The sequence below is a fragment of the Pseudorca crassidens genome, chromosome 5 (assembly GCF_039906515.1).
Source record: "Pseudorca crassidens isolate mPseCra1 chromosome 5, mPseCra1.hap1, whole genome shotgun sequence".
Classification (NCBI taxonomy): Eukaryota; Metazoa; Chordata; class Mammalia; order Artiodactyla; family Delphinidae; genus Pseudorca; species Pseudorca crassidens.
In genome coordinates, this window is record NC_090300.1 from 69026375 (window position 1) to 69045288 (window position 18914).

The window sequence follows — 18914 nt, forward strand, 5'->3', positions numbered from 1 at the left end:
GAATATGAGAAAGAACGTATATATATGTATAACTGAATCATTTTGCTGTACAGCAGAAATTAACACAACATTGTAAATCAGCTATACTTCAGTAAAAAAAAAAAAAAAGAGGCCATAAAATTGAATAAACATTCTGTACTCAGTTGTGTTATTTTAAAAAGTTTAAGGACTTCCCTGGTGGTCCAGTGGTTAAGACTCCGCACTTCCACTGCAGATGGCACGGGTTCAATCCCTGGTCAGGGAACTAAGGTCCTGCATGCCACACTGTGCAGCCTAAAGAAAATAAATAAATAAAAACCAAAAATAAAACAGCACAGGAAACAATACTGAAAAGAAACAAATACCTCAGATTATTCATAGTGGTAGCTTTTAGGTAATGGCACAATGGGCTGTTTATTTTCATCTTTCTTGTTTCCTGTAGTAGTTTTATAACTGGGGGGAAAAAAAGGACCTAAACAAACTGTATTAAAATAAAACTGACACTTGATCTCTCTCCTACTCAGGCACTTATTCCTGTCCTAGTCGCTAACTCCTTTCACTGATTTCACTGACATGTGACCCACATTAGGCTTACTTGAAGGAGCTACCAATGCCTACTACTCCTGTCTGTGTCAGCTTTTCTTCTCACTCTATATTTCTGCTTTTCCGTGAAATTCCTTTATTCCTAAGGATGCAGGAACAATCTTGTACTCCACCATATATTGCATGTCAGAGAGTTACTGTCAGGAGAGAACCATTCATTCTCAAGCGTGAACTACTAGTCTTGGTAGTCACAGTTCTTTCTGTAAATGAGTCGACACACTAGAATGGGTGTGTGTTTGTTTACGCTAAGGGTGCAAGGGGAACCACAATAGATTATGCTACGAATTGAAAGGGAATGACATTCCTTCATTTGCTAAATTAATCTGGAATATTGTGAGAATTTCAAATTTACTTTTAAGAGGTGACTCTTTACTGATTTTTGCATGTAAAGAGAGCAATTTGGTTACTCAAGGCAGCCTTAGTGGGAGCAGCCAATTTATTATTATTGGAAATCAACTTACCATAATGAATTTGCAGTAGCCAATCTCCAAATGACCAATTTGCCAAATTGCTAGATTTGTTTTACAATTTTAGTCTTGCCTTGGCTTCGCATGTTTAGTCCTATTTGGGTGCATGTCCGTTCCAGGTTGGTTTCATATTTCAGATACCAAACATTTCTTAAATCCTTCGTTTGCACATGTGAATGGTTGCGATTTCTGTTATATACCGTTCATTTTGCTGTGTCCCTACTGCCTCTGTCCCCGCTGCTGTCAATGTCCCTCCCTGCCTCTGCACAGATGAACACACTTCAAGGATCTGTGTGTGCACATTAGAATTTTTCCTTTGACAAAGTCCTAGAAATGTCAAGGAATATGTGGATGTCTAAGACTTATGATGCAAATTGACAAATCACCAAGTGATTTGCAATTATGCCAATTTACATTCACACCACCTGGGTGTAAGACACTGGTTGATGGTCTTGATCTGAATTATATTCCTACCATCAGTGATTGAAGCTGCATGTTTTCCACACCTGGCCGACACCAGGTGTCATCGCTGTTTCTCATCTTTGCCAACACGCAAGGTTAAAAATGATGTTGCATTGTTTTTTTACGTACGTATCCTTGGTTATTAATGAAGGTAAACTTTTTTCAGGATTAATGACCATTTTAACTTCTCCAAAAGATCTGGTCATGTCCTTTGTCCAGTTTTTTAGTGTTGGGCTTTCTATGACCAACACTAAATATTGGTCATATTGACCCTACATCATATTCTTCCCAGTTTACCCTTTTTACTTTACTTATGGTGACTTTTGAGAATCAGTTTTCATTTTTGTCTAGTCAAATTTAGACATTTTTCCCTTCCTCCTGGTTCCTTCCTCTGCTTTTCACCTACAAAAAGCCTTCATCATCCTGAGAACTGATGAATGTTTTTTATATCTTTCCAGCTTATTTCTTTAATTTAAATGTTTTAATGCATTTGGAACTTATATTGCTACATAGTGTTCTCTACCTTAAAAGCAAAACTTGGGCAGGATGGGCTTAAACAGGGAAGACTTCTGATAAGAATGGCACCTGATAAGAATGGCAATGTGGATGCGATCTTGAGGCCCTCGAACAGAAGACGTTATTAGGTCTACTTTATTCCTGCCCTCTGGACCTGGAATAGTGTTGAGCCAACAGCTGCAGTTTGTGTCATATACTGTCAGCTTTCTTAGGCGGCATCACATTGATCAACTGTAATGTCAAACAAACTGGATTAAAGTATACTCTGAAATAAGCAACAAAATTCATGATCACCGAAGTATAGACTCTAAAACGCTTTTCAAACCTTCCTGCCCAACTTATACATATCTGGAGTTTTAAAAGTTAATTACCAAATTTGTCCTAAAAATTTAGCTGTGCTTACCTAACAAAATGATGCCAGAAAATGTAGAGGAGTTTAGTTCTTCCTGTGACTCTTCGCTCTCCTCATCCTCCTCCCACCATAATTTCTCCATGCTTTTAGAAAACATAGAGAGCGGAAAGACTGTTATGATTTGCTTTTACAAAAATGGGATTATACTATCACCCTATAACTTTATTTTTTCAATAACAGTCAACCCTCCAGGTCAACATATATATGTGATATATTCTTTTTGATAGCTACTTAATATTAAACACACACACACACACACACACACACACACACACACACACACAGTGTTAGTCTGCTTAGGCGGCCATAACAAAATACCATAGACTAGGTGACAAACAACAGCAGTTTATTTCTTACAGTTCCGGAGGCTGGAAAGTCCAAAAACCAGCCAGTTTGTTTCCCTGGTAAGGACTGTCTTCTTGGCTTGCAGATGGCTGCCTTCTCACTGTGTCCTCACATTTCAGAGAGAGAACGGGGTCTAGTCTCTCTCTTATAAGGTCACTAATCCCATCATGGGGGCCCACCATCATGACTTTATCTAAACCTAGCTGCCTACCAAAGGCTCCCCCTCCTAAAACCATCACCTTAGAAGTTAGGCCTTCAATATATGCATTTGGGAGGGATACATTCAGTCCATCACATACACACACACAGACACACACAGACACACACACACACACACACACACACACATTTAAATCCTCGAATGAAATACTGAATAACTTAGCCTGAAAATTGAGCCACATCAACTAACTTTTTTTTTTTTTTTTTTTGGGTTGTGTTGGGTCTTTGTTGCAGTGCGTGGGCTTCTCATTGCGGTGGCTTCTCTTGTTGAAGAGCACAGGCTGTAGGCACGTGGGCTTCAGTAGTTGTGTCACATGGGCTTAGTTGCTCCACGGCATGTGGGAATCTTCCCAGATCAGGGATCGAACCCATGTCCCCTGCCCTGGCAGGCAGATTCTTAACCACTGCACCACCAGGGAAGTCCCTAACTTTTAAATTTATATATATAATTTTAAAACATTTTATAAAGTGTGTTTTTCAAGTATATAAAGGCTGTAAGGCTTTAAAAAAAAAACTGTGCTCGGGATTTTGTTGAAGTCAGTGTATTAAAAAAAAACACACACACACACAATGATTTTTACTTTTTAAGTAAATAAAGTGTGCCTCTTCTAGACCAAAAAAAAAAAAAAGGAAAAAATTGGGCCACAAATTGTTAACAGAAGACAGCATTGTGTAATGATTAAAAATATTGCTAGAGTGCTAGAGCTTAAAATAATTTCTTAATATTAAAAAACTCAGAGAAGCGAGCTAGAAATCCAAATCATTTTCCTATTCACATAATTTAATCCACATAATTTCTATAGTGGTACTAACTCAGTATTTCTCTGATTCAAGAGAAACACAATAAGAAACACAATAAGATTGTGTTTAAAGGAAATGTTTAAGTTTTACTTCCTACTCTTCCTAGAGTCTGTATATTATGACTTGAGGCTTAGAATTACTAGTGAATTTTGCAGCTGCTAAACAATAAAACTGAGAAAAATATAAAAATAAAAATTACAGCCTGGTTTTCTTTTCCCATTTAGAAAAGGAAACGAGCCCAACCAATAGCCAAGTGTTTTAACATGCGTACAAACAAAGTTTTGTTGTCAAATATTTGTGCTTTTTGAGTGTAGCTCTCACTTGGTCAATGTATAATTAAAATTTCAATATTCTCCCCTAAAAGCCCTTATGGTAAAATGTATGATTTATTACACAGTATTAATTAAGCTCCTATGTTGTACTAATTCATTTTCCAGGTGGTAGCTGGAAAAAAATATTCTATTGTGTTCACGGCCAGGGAAACCACATGTTCTAAGGAAAGTAATGAAGAGTTGACGAAAAGTTGTGAGATCAATAAACATAGTGTGAGTAGTAACGCAACCATCTTACTTATTCCCTGGAAACCTATATGACGTTTTATGCTTGTTTATGTATCTCATGAATAACACTGTTCTCTCTTTTGGCTTCTGTTTTCGTGGATAGCTAATTCTAAACTGTAAAGCTGATGTTTACGTGGTACCTTGGGAGAAAAAAATTTACCCTACTGTCAACTGTCAATCACTTGGACAGGTATGATTCTAATTACTGTTGGTTTGGGTTAGTTATGCTCATTCTGAAAAATCATATTTTGGGGTTGAAAATGAACCACTATTTAAGTGAATTGGGGGACTATCTTTTTAAAATGCGGAGAGCTCTCACATTTCTGTGCTGATCTCTTTTTTTTTAATGACTAGAAAGGAGAGCAGCAGTCCTCTTAATCACTTCTCAGACACTGTCAGTGCCCCAGGGGTCCACAGGCTCTCTTAGTGAAGCACATCCAGGGAGCTTGGGAGAAACACAGGTCTCATACTCCACTCCACATTTCCTGAATCAAAAGCTGCATTTTAACACAGTCCCCAAGGGAGTCATACCCATATTCAAGTTTGAGAAGCATTAGTTTGCATCATTTTTTTAATTCTTAAAAGAACCCTGGGAGGTAAGTAATACTTTCCCCACTGTCAATGTTGAGACACGAAAAATTACGAAGATGCTAAAGTCCTAAAGTGAATAATAACTTTCTCAAGTGCTTCCTCCCTCCCAGGCACTGTACTGAGGACCTGACACATACGTTCCTCCTGACAACTCTATGAGGCAGGTGCTTTTATCATGCCTATTTTACACATGAGGAAAGTGAAGCTAGTGGTGCTCGGATTCAAATCTAGGTCAAATCAGAGCCCACTCTGTTCACCAAGATGCTGGTAACTAGTAGGGTCTGGCTTGTTTGACTTCAAAGACCATGCTCTTTGCATCACCAAACAGTGCCTCCGACTGCCACGTCCTCATAGGTAGTGAAAGTGTAGGTAGAAACAATCCACAAATCCATATCTTCAATGCAAGTTGCCTCCGCTCCCTTTGTCCTCATTTAGGTTTTCGCCATGTGTAGGTATATACTCTAATACAAACATTATACAAAGGCTGTGTTTCAAGCTTATGAACATATATATTCTAATGTGTTTCAGTTCAACAGAGTGATTGTGGTATATGCTGCCTATGTATTCCATTCTTAAAGCCAGGTAGGGCCTTTTTGGATAAAAGCAGTAATTGTGCTAATAGAAATAGCATCAACTAATAAGTAATACGCAATGGCTTTAGAGAATCATAGCCTTAGAAAGTACCCTAGAGATTATATAGTTAACCATCCAGTTTTTCCAGATAAATAAAAAATTCTCTAGTTTAGAGTATTATTAAGAAAAAGAATCAATATCTACAAATTATAAAATCAATCAAAAAAGGAAAAATATTATTCATTTTCATCCTTTTTGGATTATTTTTATAATATAGTACTTAAAATCTGGCAAAGACATGACCCACTGTAAACTGAGATAACATTGCCAGGTCCCTGTCCCTTCTTTCTTCTTTGATAGTGTGGTTTTCACAGTAATGCATTCATCTTAATATCTCCTGTTTAGACCACACTGATGAAAAGGCCTCCAGGTTTTTCACCTTTCCGATCAGTACCAGTGGAGAAAACTAAAGAAGGAACAATCGTAAGTCCACCCCACACTTTCCTGGCACCTGTACAAGATGAAGAGCGGGATTCAGGAAAAGAACAAGGACCCACTCATAGGCATGGCTGGGGCCATGGAAAGCAAATAAAACATGGCCTTGGCCATGGCCATAAACATGAGCATGACCAAGGCCATGGACACCAAAAGGGTCATGATCTTGGCCATGGGCACCAAAGGGGTCATGGACATCAAGGGGGACATGGCCTAGCCCATGGACATAAGCATGGTCATGGCCACAGAAAACATAAAAATAGAGGAAAAAACAATGGAAAGCACGATGGTTGGAGAACAGAGTATTTGGCAAATTTTTATGAAGATAGTACTACCTCTTCTTCACAGGTACAAAAGAAGATAGAAGGGCCAACACCCTTCCCTTCCCTAGCCCAGCCAAGTGTAGCCAATACCTTTCCTAACTTACAGGACTCAGATCTCGTTGCAACTGTGATGCCTAATACACTACCACCTCCCACAGAGAGTGATGATGATTGGATCCCTGACATCCAGATAGAGCCAAATAGGCTTGCATTTAAACTGATTCCAGATTTTCCAGAAACAACTTCCCCCAAATGTCCTGGACGCCCCTGGAAGCCAGTTAATGGAGTGAATCCAACTGTAGAAATGAAAGAACTTCATGATTTCAGTCTCTCTGATGCTCTTTATTAATTTATGCAGCCACGGGTATTTCCTTAACATCTCATCATCCCCTCTCCCCATGGTCCAAATATCCTGATATAATGCAACTAAGACCATGAACGTTCAGAGCAGCCTAGAGAGAAATGGTGAGACTCCTAATGGGGACACCATCAATCTCTACGGACAACATAAAGCTGTGCGCAGAATTCAAACTCCTTTCTGAGTCTTCCTCACAAGTTTTCTCAACTAGCACAGAAAATGGACAAACTAATGTGACTCGTGGCCTACTGCAGTTTGCTTTTCTGATAACGAATGTGTACCTTAAAACGTACGTCATCAATTTTCATACAAAGATTCTTGACATTTTGAATAAACTGTGACATCTGGGCCCTGAACACATGTGAAAATAAGGGAAGTCAAGAGACTGAATGCTGAACTTCTTAATGGGGAAAAAACAATAATAAAAACCTCCAGAGGTCAAAGAGGGACAAGAGAGAAAGACAGACTGGCCACAGGCAGGAGGGAGAAAGTAAATTAATTGACTTTTTGTTTCCAAAATGGGCTAGTTATATTAAACAGTTACTCCCACTTGACAAAGCTATTCTGATAATTCTCTTTCTGGGTGACAGTGTTTCTTATAAGTCAGTAATTTCTGTTTACTCATTAACTGTGCTTTGCAACAGGGCTTTCAGATAGGAGTTTTCTGTTTGTTTATATGTTGCCAGGGCTAGATTGAGTAATCCTTAGTGTTTAGTAGCTCTGAGTTTAATGATAAGGATGGAAAGCAGAAGAAGTAATACAAAGGCAGGCCTGCTTAAGGAAATCTTTTTTAAATGATTGATAAGGGAATATCACGCGATGTGATGTAAATTTTGTTTACTATACTTACAGGAATTTTATGAGAAACTCCTCTCTAGCCTCACTTTATAATTGCATTATTTTTTTTTGCTACAACATTGAAGTGTACGGACTTTGCAAAAGAGAATAATATGATTATCTTTAGTTGCCTGATAATGTGAAGGAGGCATATATTTTATAACCCTTGCTGTGCTTTTGCCTAGGGAAACAGGTAGGGCTTCATACAGCTACACTCACTTGTGGATGCATGTGTCACTGCTCCTTCAATTTACTGGATGTATTTGAGCCTCTGAGTTTTTATTTCCTTTCAAATATTATCTGTATTTGCAAATAAAGAACCTATGATGTCAGGAAAAAGTCTCATCTTGTCAGCTGGTGACTTCACTTTTCTCTTCTTGCATGATAACATCAGATTAATGGAGTTTTACTATACTTACAGAGGCACATAAAGTCTTGCGAGTACAAGGGCCGACCTCAAGAGACAGGGGCAGAGCCAGCATCTGAGAGTGAGGTCAATTGACCGGTGGGCAGAATCTCCACACCTGGCACAATTGCCCCAACAACCTCTGTCAGCAGCCCTGCGTGGAAGGACAAGAAGATGGGATAGAATTTAAATAGAGAAGAATGCCGTTTTATCCCTCTGTGGCTGGGTGAAATAAAGTTCCAACTTGATGTTCTCCCTCCTAGTTAATTCACAGTGGTCTCCTTTCAGTCACAACCAACCTGCAGCAAAGTCGAGCTGATCAGAGAGCGGGCAGTAGGGCTCTGCCCTGGGAGCTCACAGCCCAGCCCCGAAGCATTCTTGCTCACCGAGAAAGGATCCCTTTGGTGGGGCTTCCCCACCACAGAGACCTCGTCACGGGTGCCCAATCAAGGGTTAGTGGGTTATGTTTCTACCACCAATCTAAGGACTCTCTTTCTCCCTTCCCTTCCTCCTCCTCCTGATTCCCAGCCCAAAGCTGAGAGAAATTCGTCTTGTTTTATTACTATTTGTTATGATCCAAGTAATTACCAAAAAAGGAAAAAATCTTTTGTTAATATGATGTCTACCAACTTCTCATTATCAGAAAATATTAAGTTTCAAAAAAGTTGAAGGAAAATGTAAAATTATCTTTCTGATCCAGGTAAAGGAAAAAATAGAAAACCAGTAGAATAAAAAATAAGAGATTTAAAATTTTCTGTAGCAAAACACATTTATTGAATGCTCCTTTTCATGTGTAACTTAGTCCTCACAACCACCCTGAGGTCCCGTGATCACCTTTCTTTTACAATGAGGAAACTAGCTCACGGAGCCCTGCCCAGGGTCACAAAGTTAATATGTGACAGAGCTGGCATTCAAACTCAGTCCTTAAACACCTTTACACCATATTATCACGAGGCTTTATCATCAATGTTGTCATTACAAAAAACACATCAAGATAATTTCTGATTCTGAGATGATTATTATTTCGCTCCAAAACCTTTATGAAATATCTCATTTGGCTGGTACTGTTCTGAGTCCTGCTCATGGTAAACTAGAATGGAGTCAAGCACAGGCATTGGCTATTTACCATAGTCAGTCCTGAGAAAAAGAGAAATACTTATTATTTTTTTTAATATTGAATTTTTATTTAAAACATCCCACTCCATTGTACTATCCAGATTGAAGAGAAAGTCAACAAAGAGAAACCTGTGCAATCATTTTAAAGAATTACTGAGTAAGGGACTTCCCTGGTGGCGCAGTGGTTAAGAATCCACCTGCCAATGCAGGGGACACGGGTTCAAGCCCTAGTCCGGGAAGATCCCACATGCCATGGAGCAACTAAGCCCGTGCGCCACAACTACTGAACCTGAGCTCTAGAGCCCACGAGCCACAACTACTGAGCCCATGCGCCTAGCACCTGTGCTCCGAAATAAGAGAAGCCACCACAATGAGAAGCCTGTGCACCACAACGAAGAGCCAACGCAGAATAAAAAATAATAATAAATTTATATATAAAAAAATCGTTATGTATTTTTTAAAAAAAGAAGAATTACGGAGTAAGATGAAGATGCCATCAGTAAGATGACAGAAATTGACGTAAGCCCTCTTTTTTGTCAGTCTTAGTTTAAATACCTGCCAGCTCATCACATTTTGGGGGTTCCCTGGGTGCTCAGAGCACGGGTGTGGTGATCGGGTGCTTCTACTCATCTTTAGTTGACTTGTGTTCACATATTCAGTCTATGGGAACCTCAAGGCAAAAGAAGAGAAATAAATTTTAAAAGACATAAATGCTTTCCCTTGAAGAGCTTACAATCACTTTGGGAAGCCTAGACGAAAGCATATGAAACAGACATTTAATCCAAGTAGGATCTTTGTGGAGCAGTGAACCCGACTAATGTGACAGGAAGATGCAGAAGAGATGGAGGGACCAACTTGGAAAAGATAAAATGAAGCCCAAGTGGGACGGCTTTTAAAAAAATTGTATTGAAATATAGTTGGTTTATAATGTGTTAGTTTCAAGTATACAGCAAATAATTGATATATGTGTGTGTATGTGTGTATATATACATATATATATTCTTTTTTAGATTCTTTTCCATTAGAGGTTATTACAAGATATTGAGTATAGTTTCCTGTTCTACCAAGTGGGAGTTTATATTGAAGTAGGCAGTAGAGTACCTTTTACATGTCCTGAGCTAAGACATGCTAAAAGAGCATTTAAGACCCAGTATGCTGAAGATTCTGGAGAGCACTGATTAGATGAGACAAGACGGGACTCAAGGCAGTGTTCTGGGTATCTCCAGACCATCACATCTCAGCAGAAGAATGACCACTCTCAGGGCTGGTATACAAAGTCTACAGGTCTCACTTTACTCGACAACAGGAAGTATTTCCACCTCAGACCCTTGTTAGATAAAATAATCATGAGTTTCCTGAGACCCAGCACCTACCTTTCACTCTTCTGAAGTATCTACACCCTCTGCCTACTCCCAAGCCAAAGGCACACCCATGTTCATGACCTTGGCTCTGGAACCACACAGCTTCATCCATTTGTGCTTCTTTTTTTTTTTTTTTTGCGGTACGCGGGCCTCTTCCTGTTGTGGCCTCTCCTGTTGCGGAGCACAGGCTCCGGACGCGCAGGCTCAGCGGCCATGGCTCACGGGCCCAGCCGCTCCGCGGAATGTGGGATCTTCCTGGACCGGGGCACGAACCCGTGTCCCCTGCATCGGCAGGCGGACTCTCAACCACTGCACCACCAGGGAAGCCCTAAGGTAAATCTTTTGTACCGTAATCCTCACAGTGGTTCTGCTTCCCTGATAAAACCTTGACTGACACCAGCCTTTTCCCTCCATCATTTTTCATTAGGGGAACACATTCCATTAGTCTTAAATGCAGAGCCAGGCCCAGCAATGCAACTGCTTTTGAGCATCTCCTAGGAAATGAGTACAGTCTGTTCCTGCCCTGAGGAGATCAGTTTCGTGGGGGACACAGACATATAAAAATATATATATAAATCAGCATAAAGTTTACAACGGTAGGTGCTTAAAGAGCAGTGAGAGCAGGAAGGAAGAGTTGAGTCTGAGAGGCTGCAAGCAACCTGAGGACGAGCACCTGTCTCGTACAGCATCGTATCCCCAGGACCAGGCACAATGCCTTAAAGAAAACTAGCACTCAATCGGTTCTTCATTTCATTTCTTTCTTTCTTTTAAAAAAAAATTATTTATTTTTAGTTTTGGCTGCGTTTGGTCTTCATTGCTGCGCACTGGCTTTCTCTTGTTGTGGCGAGCAGGGGCTACTCTTCACTGCGGTGCATGGGCTTCTCATTGCGATGGCTTCTCTGGTCATGGAGCACAGGCTCTAGGTGTGCGGGCTTCAGTAGTTGTGGCACGTGGCCTCAGTACTTGTGGCTCACGGGCTCTAGAGCACAGGCTCAATAGTTGTGGCACACGGGCTTAGTTGCTCCGCGGCATGTGGGATCTTCCCGTACAGGGCTCGAACCCGTGTCTCCTGCATTGGCAGGTGGATTCTTAACCACCGCGCCAACAGGGAAGCTCTCTGTTTTTTTTCTTTCTTTCTTTTTGCCCGCACCATGCAGCTTGCAGGATCTTAATTCCCCAACCAGAGATTGAACCCAGGCCCCTTCTGTGGAAGCATGGAGTCGTAACCACTGGACCTCCAGGGAAGTCCCAACATTTCTTGGTTGAACTAAACTGAATTTGTGTATGGCACAGTGTCAAGCCCTAAGAACATGTATGGCATTGAACAAGACAAACGGTTCTTGCCTTTACTTAGCTTACAATCTAGTGCAGTGGTTCACAAATGTTAGCATGCCTCAGAATCTCCTGGGAGGCTTGTTAAAACCCAGATTGCTGGGGCTCACTTCCAGAGTTTCTCATTTGGTAGGTCTGCTAGGGGGCCCTGGAATTTGAGTTTCTAACAGTTTCCCCGGTGCTGTTGGTCCAGGTACCATACTTTCAAAACTGCTGGTGTAACAGTTCCCCACCTGGCAGGCTACACATTAGAATCACTTAGGCAACTTTCAAACAATGCAAACTTTGCTAGGAGCATCAGCCCAGCCCTATTAAATCATGTTTTAAAAGCTCTGCAGGTGATTTTAATCTGCAGGTCAGCGTTGAAACCACTGATGTTAGTGGTAGCAGTTACCATTTATTACTTGCTTGCTACGTACTGGACACCACATGAAGAGCCCATACACATGACCACATCTGCGAACCCCATTTTACAGGTAAGAAAACCGAGGCTCAGAGAGGTGAGATAAACTGGCTAAGATCACACAGCAAGTGTTAGCAGAAGAGGCAGGATTGAACCCAGGTCTTTCTGACCCCAGAGTCCACACTCAGAAGCACCAATGACTGTGCCACATGGGCCTGAGAAACTGAGCACCTGATTTGAATATTGAATGATGAGTAGAAGTGCTGCAGGCAGAGAAAGGGGGAAAGTATTTCAGGCAAAAGTACTGAGCTCCACATTTCTGGAGGTGCTGAAGGAGAGGCCAGGAAGTTAGAGGTATTCTGGGAAGAGTCTCTGAGCTGGGTAGAAGGGCAGGACAGGATGACAGGGGTGGCCCATCCTCCTCCAAGATTCTAGAGTCCTATAATGAGGAAATCTAGAACTGATGGACCAAGAGTAGAAGGAAAACGACGTGGGCAGTGACATTTGCCCAGGTGCCCTGCAAGAGTAGTAATGAGCAGATGCCTCTCTCCTGCATTTTTTCTCTCTGTTTTGAACATCTACTACCACTCAGTGCCGAAATCTTATTTACCCCCAAACAACTTTATGCTAGTTCTATATGCTAGGTAAATATTAATAAATAAAAGCCAGGACATGTAACAGGAAAGTGTAGGACTAACATGGAGACTATTCACATTTAAATATTCATTTAAATGTTGAATTTCACTATTATTTTTTCTCTAAGGTTGATGATATCTCTATTCTTTATTTTATATACTATTTTATAGTACATACTTTAATGCTTAGTATGGAAAATTTAGAAGAAGTTAAAGCCGGAAGTAAAAACTCCTGTAATCTCACCAGCCAAAGGAAACTACTGTTGAAATTTTGGTTATGACTTTCCAGAAATATTTTCTCAAAATGCCTGTAGGTATGTGTATTCCAGAAAGGAAATCATGCTGTAAATATAACATATAATCTCTATTTTTTTATTCAACAAGTATGACCATTTTTTATGCCCTTAGACTTGATTTTCATAAGTTCCTTCATAATTGTGATAAACATATGAATAACTTTTAATAATGATACACTGCTGAAAATCTTAGTAAGAAAATTCAGTAAGTATGGTATTTGTTGTTGCTGTTACTGTACTGATATGACAAAAGGTGGATCCATACAATAGGTGGAGACCCTTCTGTGAGTAGCTGACTCAAAATAGTCCTTTCTGAATAAGTGTTTCTACATTTGAGAGGTGATTCAGCTTAAATCTTATTCAGGTGAGTGAGGATTTTTTTTGTGAGTGTCCAGCCCCAGTAAGAAGCAAGTTTTCCCTCACCACCAGGAAAAATGAGAAACGAAATGAATGACTGCCAGTGGCCCTCACCTTTCCCAAGGGTATCTTTCCTCCTTTACGGGGAACTGCTGACCCCCAGAGGATAAATGCAGAAGTGAAGGTCTTTACCGGACACCATAAAACTCTTAGAGGAAAACATAGGCAGAACACAGTTTGACAATAAATCACAGCAAGATCTTTTTTGACCCACCTCCTAGAGAAATGGAAATAAAAACAAAAATAAATAAACGGGACCTGATGAAACCTAAAAGCTTCTGCACAGCAAAGGAAACCATAAACAAGATGAAAAAACTCTCAGAATGGGAGAAAATATTTGCAAATGAATCAACGGACAAAGGATTAATCTCCAAAATATATAAACAGCTCATGCATCTCAATATCAAAAGACCAAACAACTCAATCAAAAAATGGGTGGAAGACATAAATAGACATTTCTCCAAAGAAGACATACAGATGGCCAACAAACACATGAAAAGATGCTCAACATCACTAATTATTAGAGAAATGCAAATCAAAACTACAATGAGGTATCACCTCACACCAGTTAGAATGGGCATCATCAGAAAATCTACAAACAACAAATGCTGGAGAGGGTGTGAGAAAAGGGAACCCTCTTGCACTGTTGGTGGGAATGTAAATTGATACAGCCACTATGGAGAACACTATGGAGAACAGTATTAAAAAACTAAAAATAGAACTACCCTATGACCAGCAATCCCACTACTGAGCATATACCCAGAGAAAACTATAATTCAAAAAGACACAGGCACCCCAATGTTCATTGCAACACTATTTACAATAGCCAGGTCATGGAAGCAACCTAAATGTCCATTGACAGATGAAGGGATAAAGAAGATGTGGTACATATATACAATGGAATATTTCTCAGCCATAAAAAGGAACAAAACTGGGTCATGTGTAGAGATGTGGATGGACCTAGAAACTGTCATACAGAATGAAGTAAGTCAGAAAGAGAAAAACAAATATCGTATATTAACCCATATATGTGTAGTTAGAAAAATGGTACAGATGAACTGGTTTGCAAGGCAGAAACAGAGACACAGATGTAGAGAACAAATGTATGGACACCAAGGGGGGAAGGGAGGGTGGTATGAATTGGGAGATTGGGATTGACACATATACACTAATATGTATAAAATAGATAACTAATGAAAACCTGTATAGCACAGGGAGCTCCACTTCACTGTACAATAGAAACTAACACAACATTGTAAAACAACTATACCCCAATTAAAAAAATTAAAGATTGAAAAAAAAAGAAGTGAAGGTCTTTATAGGAAACTCAAGGCCACTGGGAAAAAGTGCTCTCTCTTCTTAATGAATACATTTGCATCCTTTTCCTTGTTCTTACAGGGCTGCTGTATTATTTCACTTTGCCTAAGAGCTTACTGATTCCTTTTGTTATATGGCCGTGGTTACTTTTCTATGTGAAAGTCCATATGTACCCAGGAGGATGTAGGACCCCAAAAGGGACTCTAGCTTTTCTGAAGCCTTTGGCAGTGAAAGCTTTCTGTTCTGGCAGACCAGTGTAGATATGCCACTAAAGACAGAGGACAAGAGCCTCCCTTGGTGCCTTTGCCTTATGTAGGATGACTCACCCATGGAGGAAATTAGAAAATAAAGTCCAGTAAAATATCTCAAATTTAATGGGACTCCTATAATTGGTGACAAAAGACCACTAAGACTTTATGAGTCTAGGGGAAGGGATCATAAGGATTTTCAAAAAAAATGAGACATTACGCCTGAGGAGAAAATCTCCAGGCTGTGAGGAAAGATAGATACTGGGCTGTCACTCTGTCTGCAAGTGCCCAGCAGTAAACTCTATGGCCTATCGAAAGGCCTCAAGTAGGTTAACGTGTAGTCTTCAGAATATTGAAACTTAAAAAGTCTTTTTCCTAGGAAAAGGTGCCTTCCAAGCGGAAAAGTTTAAGTTTTAGATGAGAGTTAAAACTCTGAGCAAAATAAAACTTAAAACATATAAATTATGATATAAAGATAACTAAGTTATTAATGAAAATTTAAAGAGTATGTCTATTGTTTTCTAATATAAACACTCTCAAAAACATTTTTAGATGAGAAAAAGGAAAATTTAACGTTCATTGAATGACCTCTTGTCTCTCTTATTTATAACATAAAAAATAGAGGTAGGAAAATCGACAACAAGCCAACAATGAGTAGTTACCAAAAGGGAAAGAAAAAAACAAATACAGGAGACCCTTTCCATTTGTAAGATGATGAATTATAAAGACACAGCTTCCTGGGACTTCCCTGGTGGCGCAGTGGTTAAGAATCTGCCTTCCAATGCAGGGGATGTGGGTTCGATCTCTGGGCAGGGAACTAGATCCCACATGCATGCCGCAGTTAAGAGTTTGCATGCCACAACAAAGGAGCCTGCAAGCCACAACTAAGGAGCCCGTGAGCTGCAACTAAGGAGCTCACGAGCCGCAACTAAGGAGCCTGCCTGCCACAACTAAGACCCGGTGCAACCAAAAGAAAAAAAAAGAAAAAAAAAAAATATATATATAGAGAGAGAGAGAGAGAGAGAATGATTTTTTAAAAAGACACAGCTGCGTCCCCTGGGGGAGGAGAGAGGGAGCGAGGCCGCGCGCTCCGCCCCCTCCCCCCAGGCTGCCATCGCCACCCCTCGCCGCCTCAGCCTGGCGGGGAGGAGGAGGAGGAGGAGGAGGAGCAGCAGGCCTCCGGGCCCTGGCACCGCCGCCCGCAGGTTCAGTAGATGAAGGCGTCACTGAAGGGTTACCTACACTTCAGAGCACTTCTAGCACCAGTGCTCACGCAGATGATGATGATCGCAGCACAGAACGGTCAAGTCCAAATGGTCCAGATAGACCTTTTCAGTGTCCAACATGTGGGGTGCGATTCAGAACCTGAAACAGCACATGCTCATCCACTCAGGAATTAAACCATTTCAGTATGACCGCTGTGGGAAAAAGTTCACCAGGGCTTACTCGCTAAAGATGCATCGCCCAAAGCGTGAAGGTAAACGCTGTTTCCGGTGCCAGATATGTAGTGCCACTTTCACTTCCTTCGGGGAATATGAACACCACATGAGGGTTTCCCGGCACATTATCCGCAAGCCTCGGATTTACGAGTGCAGAACATGTGGCGCCATGTTCACCAACTCTGGAAATTTAATCGTGCACCTGAGGAGTCTGAACCATGAAACGTCAGAGCTAGCAAACTACTTCCAGAGCAGTGATTTCCTAGTACCGGACTACTTAAACCAGGAGCAAGAAGAGACCCTTGTTCAGTATGATCGTGGAGAACACAGTTTTGAAGACAACGCCTCTGTCCAGATGCCTGTAATTTCACAGGTCTCCTCGACCCAGAATTGTGAAAGCACTTTTCCCTTGGGGTCTCTTGGTGGGCTGACAGAAAAAGAGGAGGAAATGCCAGGGCAGCCAAAGACCAGTGCTTGTGCCGAGGCAACCAGAGAGGACCCCCCAAAATCAGAGCTGTCTTCTGTAACTATTGAGTAATTTCATGGTTTGGCTTCATTTTTGATTTTTGGAAAGTGCCTGTGCTTGGTCTTGTACATTTGAATTTAATTGAACTTTTTAAGCAAAAAAGGGTTTGGGAAAGAATTTCCCTTTTTACTTTGTAAGTTCTGCAACTGATGTTTTATTTTTCATGACTGAGAGATTGCTTCTGTAAGTGCACAATAACATGGTGTTGAAATATAATAGAAACCTTGAGACTTAAGGAGAACCAGCTGACTTAAAACTGGTATCAGTTTCCTCTCCCATTATCAGGAGTAGGCTAACAACAGATCACTAGGTCAAGAAGAAATCAGGTGATTATTGACCTTCCTGAAATGAAAGCGTACATCAGAAACGTATTACTGAGTGAATCTGGCAAATGGCCTGAATATCCTATATCCTATACACAGGATATTGTACAGTCTTTTGTAAAGCCTGTTGTTTTTGGAAGTATTTATGGTGAGCTTTCTTAAAAATTATTAGGGTATATACTTCTGAAATCCCACGTGTTTTGCGTGTGTGTGGTTTTTTTTAAGCTTTGTCGCTATAATTTTTCATGGTGAAAATCTGGTATTGGGATAGGTATTCCCTGTACCTTTATAGTACCACTCCTCCAAATAATCCTTCTTCTGTGAAAGAAGGCGAAGAAGCATGGTTAAGGATAGTCAACTTGTGCATGAAATGACCAGGAACAGAGAATATAGTGTGTGAATCGGCTTCATAGGAACTCTTTCATACAGCTTTTCTGGATAAAATTATTGTTTACCTGGTCTTTGAATGTTAATGCCTGGCTAATTGGGTCATTGCCTAAATCAGTTTTCTCTTGCCTATACTTGGCATGATCCCATGAAAAGGAGATATACTGGAGATGTTCTATATTTTATACATAGGTTTGTGTATTGTTGAGGATGTTTTTATTCTGCTGTTTTGGACAAAATAAAGAATTCTCTGTTAAGGTTATATTCTTTTTTTTTTTTTTTTTTTTTTTTTGTGGTACGCGGGCCTCTCATTGTTGTGGCCTCTCCCGTTGCGGAGCACAGGCTCCGAACGCGCAGTCTCAGCAGCCATGGCTCACGGGCCCAGCCGCTCCGCGGCATGTGGGATCTTCCCGGACCGGGGTACGAACCCGTGTCCCCGGCATCGGCAGGCGGACTCTCAACCACTGCGCCACCAGGGAAGCCCTAAAGTTATATTCTTAACCCAACTGAGATTGTTTGCAAAATACCCATATGACAGTGATAAATTGTCCTTACTCCAAAATATTTTAAGACATTGCCAAATGTCATATTAAAAGCAGTTAGGATAGTTTTTACGCAATGTAAGCAATAATGTAGAAGTAGAGGAGAGTCTATAAAATGATGATCTATGACTCAAATCTATTTGGGAAAAAAAAAGAATTGTTAAGACTAAAGAAAAACTAAAAACCTTAAATTAATGACTATTACCTCTTGCTGCTAAAAAAAGAAAAGAAAAGAAAGAAACTTCGTGGTTTATAGTCGAAATATATATGATACTCTAGACTGGAATATACGTTTTTACCTGGTGCCATTAAAGCATCACTGACCTTGATCCTAAATATTCATGAGTCCATGAACAATGATCTTTTGAGTAACTCTTTTTTTCTATGTATATACCCAAAGTTTAATAATTATGAAAACACCTGATTAGGTTAGAAAAAGAAAATACAGTTTCTTATCCAAAACACAAGATCTCAGTTTTGTCTGGGTGCTAGTCGTTAATAATAAAATTTTTCTAAGTTATAATAAAAAAAAAGACACAGCTTCCAACTGAAAAGACTTTAAAAAATCCGTTTAGTGAAGATTAGAGTTTCCATATTACTTTTTAAATGCATGAATAAAAAGTAA

The 18914-nt window shown here is 40.2% G+C and overlaps 1 protein-coding gene and 1 pseudogene across 2 annotated transcripts in view; both read left to right on the forward strand.

Moving 5' to 3' along the window:
* Positions 1-8697, forward strand: part of KNG1 (kininogen 1) — a 28267-nt gene extending 19570 nt beyond the window's left edge. The window contains exons 8-11 of one of the 2 annotated variants that reach the window (XM_067738360.1): positions 4242-4349; positions 4468-4554; positions 5934-6011; positions 7963-8697. In XM_067738360.1, coding sequence (XP_067594461.1) covers positions 4242-4349; positions 4468-4554; positions 5934-6011; positions 7963-8043 — 354 coding nt within the window. In that variant the 3' untranslated portion in view covers positions 8044-8697. Of the gene's footprint in view, positions 1-4241; positions 4350-4467; positions 4555-5933 lie in introns of both variants that reach the window. The other variant, XM_067738359.1, reaches the window with a different exon arrangement.
* A 7737-nt stretch (positions 8698-16434) lies between these two features.
* Positions 16435-18010, forward strand: LOC137224463 (zinc finger and BTB domain-containing protein 44 pseudogene; annotated as a pseudogene).
* The last annotated feature ends 904 nt before the right edge of the window (positions 18011-18914 follow it).